This window comes from Culex pipiens, chromosome 2 (assembly GCF_016801865.2).
Source record: "Culex pipiens pallens isolate TS chromosome 2, TS_CPP_V2, whole genome shotgun sequence".
Taxonomy (NCBI): Eukaryota; Metazoa; Arthropoda; class Insecta; order Diptera; family Culicidae; genus Culex; species Culex pipiens.
The window spans coordinates 1,565,950-1,574,399 of NC_068938.1; the positions used below are offsets into that span (position 1 = coordinate 1,565,950).

Below are 8,450 nucleotides of genomic sequence, written 5' to 3' on the forward strand. Positions count from 1 at the left end.
TTTAAAATTGTTTAAAATTGTTTAAAATTGTTTAAAATTGTTTGAAATTGTTTAAAATTGTTTAAAATTGTTTAAAATTGTTTAAAATTGTTTAAAATTGTTTAAAATTGTTCAAAATTGTTTAAAATTGTTTAAAATTGTTTAAAATTGTTTAAAATTGTTTAAAATTGTTTAAAATTGTTTAAAATTGTTTAAAATTGCTTAAAATTGTTTAAAATTGTTTAAAATTGTTTAAAATTGTTTAAAATTGTTTAAAATTGTTTAAAATTGTTTAAAATTGTTTAAAATTGTATAAAATAGTTTAAAATTGTTTAAAATTGTCTAAAATTGTTTAAAATTGTCTAAAATTGTCTAAAATTGTATAAAATTGTTTAAAATTGTTCAAAATTAAAAAAAATATTGAAAATTGTTGGAAATTGATTAAATTTTTTGAAAGTTGATTAAGAATGTTGAAAAATGACTGAAATTGGTTAAAATTGTTTTAAAATATTTAAAATAGCTTAAATCTGTTTTCAAAAAATCTTGAAATTATGCAAATTATGTAGTAATAGTTAGTTTCATTTTAATCTTGTTAAAGACAATCTAATTGCAAACCCAGCTTCCCCTCGTCTTCCTCTTCTTCCAGCCGCATGTTCAGCCCGAGCGCCCTCACCAACACGGCGACCACCCCGGAAATCGTGGGCCGCCGGCGCAAGAAGCGCACCTCGATCGAAACATCCGTCCGCGTCGCCCTCGAGAAGGCCTTCCTGGTCAACAGCAAACCCACCAGCGAGGAAATCACCAGCCTCGCCGACAGCCTCTGCATGGAGAAGGAGGTGGTGCGGGTGTGGTTCTGCAACCGGCGCCAGAAGGAAAAGCGGATAAACCCACCGGGCATGGAGAGTCCGACGCACTCGAGCGGCAGCAGCGAAATGTTCCAGCTGCCGAGTGGCGGCGGAGGTGGTTCGGGAGCGGGTGGACCACATTTGTACCATCCGTCGTCGATGAGCGGGGTTGGGGGTGGCGGGATTAAGCAGGAATGACTAGGCGGCAGCTGCGGCGAATCGACCACGACGACGATGGACGACGACGGGTCGCGTTCGCCACAGCACCACTTTCATCACAGCTTCACCGGCGCCAGTGGACCGTTTCTGATTTGAAGTGATCGCACTTCGCCCTCCAGACATATCACCGATCGAAATCTACGTGGAGATCCGTGAAACACGCAACTTCTGAGAAGTTGTGACCCTCCAGTGTGGTTCCCCTTCCTCCTGTCCCCCTTGAGCATGAGCTAAAAACTCTTATTTATTGGATTTAAAAGTGGATATTTACATTAATGTGTTCTGTAAAGCAACAAGAGAACGCGCGAACGAGAATTAACTTTAATTAAATCAATATTAGTGTCGTAAGTGTGTAAGAGTAAAATAAAAAAAGAAAAAACCCCTTAAAGTAGTTAATCGAGAGAAAACGAGACAAACGATATCATTCCAAAAGAAGCTTTAAGCATGCATTACGATTTAGTTCTCAATATTTCTTCTAACACGTGGTTTCCAGGGCGGGTAGATCGCAGCAAGCCACGTGCCAATGCTTTCTGGGAAGCCTCTCTCCCTCTCTCGGCGAGAAGCTTCTCACAAACCATTATAAAGCACTAGTAGGCTCTGACAGTTCTTGGTTCAGACCTTCAAACGTACTTCATCGAACATTCCTCCCCCAGCTTGCTTCGATCAACCCCCCATAAAACCCCCTTTCGCTCTGTAAATATTCCCAGCAAAAAAAAACTAAATGTCTAACATTAGTTGAAACTAAACGCTCTTTTCTGTACGAAAATAAATCTGTAAAATTGTGTATTTAATCTGTGTAGAAATAATCGTGTCCCGACCTCAAACTCAAATCTCCCTCGTTCCTTTCTTTCTAATTTTTCCACTCGACACAGCATGAAAGCAGTATGACACAGTAAATAATTAGTAGTAAATCGAACGACCTGATCGAATTTTGTGCAATTTGCATACCGGTTTCCTCTCTGTGTAGTAAAGTGGTGCATTCTCTCCTCTAATCTTAATTTCTCTTTTTTTTCCCAACCCCTCCTAAATGTGACGCAATGCCAACGAGAAGCATTCCTAAAAAAAGTAAAAGTTGTGTTTAGTTTAGTTAAAATTGCACCCCCCTTTTTTTGGTTTTGTTTCGTTCACACTCACTTATCCGGATAGACGCGTAAAAAAACAGTATCAAAGATGTATACTAAAAACTTGTACTACTTAACGAAATTGTAACGTTTAGGCCAGACAAAATGAACTTTGTAAAAAAAGAAAAAGAAAACTAAATTTAATGTTAAGACTAAAAACAACAACACACACACATATATCCAAAGAAGTAAAAGAAATAATCACTACTAAAGCTAACTCTTAAGGAAAACAACAAATCAACAAATGTTTCGACAAAAAAATAAACGAAAAACACACAATAAAAAGTCAAAGCAACATGTAACTTATTTCTACGTATCACGTTGAGAAAACAAAACAACTCACAAAAACATAATTCTAGAGGCTTGATTTCCACTCAAAACATTTTCCTCAACCGAACTAAACAAAAAAAATGCAAACGAGCGTAAAAAAAAATGAAAAAATAACACACGAGAGAGGAGACTCTCCCAGTCTTCCAGTCAGTTAAAACAATGATCGCGAAAAATACAGAACGAGTAGAGTTATTTTTTCTAAGTAAGTTAAACAAAAACATTCAAAGTAACGGATTGATGTTCCTAACAAAAAACGGCGTGAAAAGACACACACACTCATCGGCACAAATTGTTAACAAGAAAAAGTTATTTTTCGTCTATTTCAGTTGTTATGTTGAAAGCAGGAGACAGGTGCGAATTAATTTTGCGCGAAAGCTAAAAGTGTCAGTTGAAGCATGATTTTTGTCTATGTATTTAGTTTTTGTCTTCAATTTGACGGTATTAAGTAAATTCAATGGTGTACATAATACGATGAAGGAATTATGAAAAGAAACAGAAAATCAACTATAAATAAAGATCTAGATGAATATGAGTAATAAATATTGATTTACAATTGAAAATGGTTATCTTTTGTTTTATTTGTTGACAAACTGCCCAAAGGGCTGTCCTGAAACCACAGAAACCCTGAATACCACCTACTCTTCTTGTGGACATTTTATTCTATTTGTAAACAAAACAATTTTCAGTGTACCGTAATATTGAACATTTCTCGACTTTTTTTGATTAGGTCCTATAAACATATGAAAGACAATAGCTTAAAGGACCTTTTCAAAAAAAAAACTCTGGATTTATCTATTTTATTTTTTTTTTTTGATCAGAAAATATTACAAATGTTCAATTTTTACATTGAAAATTGGACCATAAGAGCTGAGATATTGGCATCAGAAAATGGAGAGAAGTTTGGGTGAGACTTAGAAAAAAAATGTTCAGAAATTGTCACTCATGGGCGCTATTTAAAAAAAAGCCTCAAAAACTGTGCACTGAACCAAAATTTCTGTAAAGTTTCTTTTGATTGCCCAATTCGATTTTTCAGAAAAAACCGTGGTAAAAAAATTTGTTAAACTGCTATTTTTTCCCAAAAAAACACAATTTTTCAAAAAAAAATATGTGTCGGCAGCAAATAAAAAATGCTGATTTTAGGAAATTGATTTTTTGTCAATAGGATTTGGGAAATTGGACGAGCTTTCCGGTAAAAATATTTACGAGACTGAGAAATGAAGTCTGCCAAAGACCACCCAAAAACCCTATTTTTTAAACATTTTTATTTTTAAAACAGACCTCCGTGTAAGCACGAGAGCAAGCAGCAGTCAAGTGCTCAGTGCTCCATCGTTTTTTCGATTTTTTTCGCCGTAAATTACCGTGATTACCCGCGAGTTTGCTCCTGCAGCATGCCAAAGGCCGGCCGTGGCCGTGGCAGTTCGAGTGCGGCCTCGAAAAACCCGCGAAGTTCGTCTACCGGCCGTGTGCAAAAAGGTAAACAAACCAACGCCGTGTCGACCGCCATCGCGCAGGGGAGCGTGAGCGCAGAAGGCATCGACAAAAAGTTGCTACATCCCGGATATGTTCCAAGATCACCAGTGCGAACCCGTTCCGGTACTTCCGGTGCCACGACCAACACGTCAACATCCGCCAACATTCCCATCAGGAACGAGTTCCAGATGCTGAGCGACGACGAAGAAAACAACAACAACAACACCGACGGTAGCAGCACTACCGACGACGACGATGACGATCGTCGTGCACGGAAAAAAGTGCCGACGCCAAAAACGAACAATTCTCCAAAGGAACGTAGACCACCTCCAATTTTTGTTTTGGACACGTTGGTGGACGATATTGACGAGTTGCTGGAAGGCCTCGGATATTGTCTGAAAATCGGTAAGTCGTCAGTGCAAGTCTACACATTTGACAACAAGAACTTCGACCTGGTTGTGGAGAAATTGAAGGGTAAAAACTTCAAGTTCTACACATTCGACCCCGTGCAGAAGACAGCCGTTAAGGTCGTCTTGCAGGGGTACCAAGACCGCCCGATCTCCGACCTCAAGAAGGACCTCTCGGGTGCTGGAATAACGCCGCGTGACATAAAAGTCCTCTCGCGGAAGACAACAGTCACAGGTACACACACACTGTACCTGTTGTACTTCGACCGCGGCACCGTCAAGATTCAAGACCTGCGACGAACTAAGGCGTTGGACGGGTTTTGGGTAAACTGGCGGTTCTACTCAAAGAACCCGTCGGACGCAGCACAATGCCACCGTTGCCAGAAATTCGGCCACGGCTCGCGGAACTGCAACCTCCCGCCCCGCTGTGTGAAGTGCGGTGAAACACACCTCTCTGAGGCGTGTGCACTGCCGTGCAAGGCGAACCTGGGGGACAAGGCAGAGCAAACCAAGGCGCGCATCAAGTGTGCCAACTGTGGAGGTAACCATACCAGCAACTACCGTGGATGCAGTGCACGAAAAAATTATCTCGAGGAGCAGGAAAAGAGGAAGAAGAAAGCAGCAGCGTCCCACCCTCCTCAGCGAAGTACGAGCGTAACCGTGCCGGCTGCTGGGCAGCGTACGGTTCCCGCGGACAACTCAGCATTCCCCCCTGGCTGGGGGCGATCGTTCGCCAGCGTGGTCGCTGCCGGTAGCGGCAATGCGGCCCAGCAAGAAGTCACCGGGGAAGATCTCTTCACCCTGCCAGAGTTCTTTGCTCTCGCGGGGGAGATGATGTCGAGGTTTCGGACCTGCCGTAACAAGGCGGAGCAATTTCTAGCCCTTGGGGAGCTGATGATCAAGCACATCTACAAAGGATAAAATACTGTGATGTAGTTATAAGCTTTTTCTCTTTCTTTCCCCTTTCCTTTGCAATTTTAGCAAGTTTTTTTTTTTTTTAATTTTTCTTGCTCTTGTTAGTGCCATAGTTATAGAAATAATTGTTCCAAAATGGATTATGGTGCAACACACAGCTGAAAGGAACTCCAAAACTCTGTTATGAACTGCAAAAGAACTGATTGTATCTTGATTATTCACCAATAAAACCGAATTGAAATTGAAATTATTTTTAAAACCGCTGTATTTTCACAACAATTGGACATAGGACAATGGTCAATATGGAGACTTTTATTTAAAATTGTCTGGGGAATCGATCCTCACTATCTGTTTTTGAAAATTTTGACGTTTAGACCACTTTTCAAAAAAACAGTAAATGATTAGTAAATGATTTTTGTATTTTTTTTTAGGAGAGACATACCATCACATACCTTTTTGTCACATTTTAGGCTATTTTCACAAAAAAATTGAATGAAAAAAAACCGTGACATCACCTTAAAATTTAACTTTTAAACCTAAAAATTGAAAAATCTCATAAAAGTGGCGTGTATTTTTCTTTCAGTGCATTTTTTTTAGAAAGCCCATCCAATTCCCTACAAGTTTGACTTTGACCACTTTTTGATACGATGGAACGGCTTCGAGATACAGTAATTTTTAAATTACAAAATACAATGGCTTACGATAACATGTCTAAAAAGTTTCATTGAATTCGGAGAGGGTCGGGTACAAAAGTACCACAAAAATTCCCGATTTGAGCTGGAATTGCTCTCTAACAAAATCCATTTCCGGAATTCGGGGAGAATCGCTCAACTAAGATTTAATATATTAGCTGTTGTCTTAAGTCCGAAAATGATAATAATGTTAAATTATTTTTAACCGGGGTCTTTTTCCTTTATGAAATATTTTTTTAAAGTTAAAAGATTGAAAAAAATCGGTAACACGAACGATGGTTTTTCGACTTAAAAAGTTGATTTGTGATAAAAGATATTATATGCATTACAAATAATTATAGTAGTGACTATTTAATTTATGGTGAGACCAAAAATATCAAATTAATTTGGGTGTTGCAAAATCGGAAAAAATTAAGAAATTGTTGCCAAAATCGGGTGTCGACGAAAACTGGATGGCACTGTATTTTTAATCGATCCCAAGCATGCTACACATGATTTTTAATACAGGAAAATGTATTCCCAATTTTTACGATAAAGAAAAGTTTCTGCTTTTGTCAGCGGTAATCTTATGTCAAGAGAGTTTTCACTTCTTTTTCTGTAGAGCCTTAATACCACTGCGATCAATTATAGGAATATTGTGGTGTGACTTCACTTCTTTAATAGGGACAATTCTACTTTGAAGGGAAAATTCAACTTTTGTCAGCATTTATCACAAAATCGAAATCTTAACACTTTAAAATGTGCAATAAAAAGTACATTACGTTATAAATAAACTATTCTGGGGAGTGAACCATTCTGGGCAATGGTATTCTCGGGGATGGGATTGAACCGAAAAATGAATGATGCAAAATTGCATATTTTTACAAATAGTTGCTGAGTGATATAGAGAAAACCTCATTTTTCTGTTTGCTTTTCTTTCTGAAGCTGTATCTCAGCAACCATTGGTCCAGTCTTCAATGTCTTTGAAGCAAATTTATGACTTCCACAGGTAAAAAAAGTCACGTGATTAACAAGAAAAAAAAACAAAAAAGTTTTTAGTGACTATACTATGAAAATGGTGCACGATATCAAAATTTCTGTAACGTACTTTTCGACTGAACATTTTATGGTACATCTAAAAGTCGAAAAATTGACAACACTATCAAATGAATTATGGCCAACTTGTGCCACAGCTCAAAAGATAGCACCTCTCGGATACCGGATATCCAAGAGACCAAATCAGTCAGAAAATCCTTTCTTAAGATACCGCTACCAAAATTGTAAAGAAAAAGTACATACAAAGCTTTACCGAACAAAATAGAAATTTCAAAAAAAAAAATTGCAAATTCTTTGAAAAAAAAAATTGAATTAAATTGGAGAGCGGGGATGAAGCCTTTTAGTAGGGGGGGTGAGATTGGGTCAAAGTGATTTTTTACGGATTTTACTATTTCTCAGGTACTTCTCAATGAAACTAAATTCTGTTAAAAGGGTTGTGCAAGGGACACCTTAAGATGACTTTGCTCAAAAATCTCGTTCCTAGAACAAATCCTGTCATTTTAGCAGCTGTCTAAAGTTGAAGTAAGTTTTTGGCCAAAAATTACCTCTCGAAAAATCAACTTTTTAAAATTTTTGTTGCAATTGATCAAAAAGTACCCAAATGTTTGAAAATCTCTACATCAAACATTTTAGCATGTCAATACGATTCCCTCGAACAAGAAACACTGTTGGATGACTTATTTTTACCATATCTTTGTATTTGAGCTTCATTTTAGTTTCATTTGACCCAATGTCACCCCCTCTAAGGGGTGAGATTGGGTCAATTTTCAAACGATTGCCATTTAAGGTAGAGTTAATCAAATTTCACCATATCTTGTAAAAATGTTAGTAAACTATCTAAGAACAGTTCTATAATAAAAGATTTTCGATGTTATTTAAATTGTTTTTGTTATTAAGAAATTCCGAGAGGTGTATCGTTTTTTGACCCATACTCACCCCCACTGACGGTAAGTAATTTATAACAATTCAGTTAAAAATGTGTGATCTCCCGAAAAAAAAAATATTTTCAAAATTTTTAATTCAATCCTGATTTTGAAAAAAATATATCAAAACTAATTGCTTGTTTTAGATCAGGTTTCGTTCTAATTCATTTATGTGAAATTTGATCATAATATTATTTATGGCCAGAGAAGTCATTTGAAAACAAGACCAAGGATTTTAATTTCGGCTTGCCTTTTTTGCGATTTGGCGAGCCCTGCCAAATAAAATTTAAGAAAAGTTTTCTTTCTTGAAAACCATAGAGGAATATGAAAAATGTTAAGGAATGATTTCTTTCAAAACAACACAAGCTTATACAGTTTAGTTTCTTTCCAAGCAATTTGATTAAAGACTTTATTTCTCGATAGTACCCTCACTCAAATACAGTGTGTCGTCGGATACAAACAGGATTTTGAAGGTTTTCTCTGCTTCTTCACTGCTTTTTTTCAGACTATCTTCTAC

General features: G+C 37.3%; 1 protein-coding gene across 6 annotated transcripts in view; it reads left to right on the plus strand.

The window, feature by feature from the left end:
- Positions 1 to 2,406, plus strand: part of LOC120427085 (protein nubbin-like) — a 175,899-nt gene extending 173,493 nt beyond the window's left edge. For 4 of the 6 annotated variants that reach the window (XM_039591926.2, XM_039591929.2, XM_039591932.2 and 1 more), the window contains one exon: positions 599 to 2,406. In XM_039591926.2, the coding sequence (XP_039447860.1) occupies positions 599 to 1,022 (424 nt within the window). In that variant the 3' untranslated portion in view covers positions 1,023 to 2,406. The remainder of the gene's footprint in view (positions 1 to 598) is intronic. The other 2 variants (XM_039591927.2, XM_039591931.2) reach the window with 1 other exon arrangement.
- Positions 2,407 to 8,450: the final 6,044 nt, after the last annotated feature.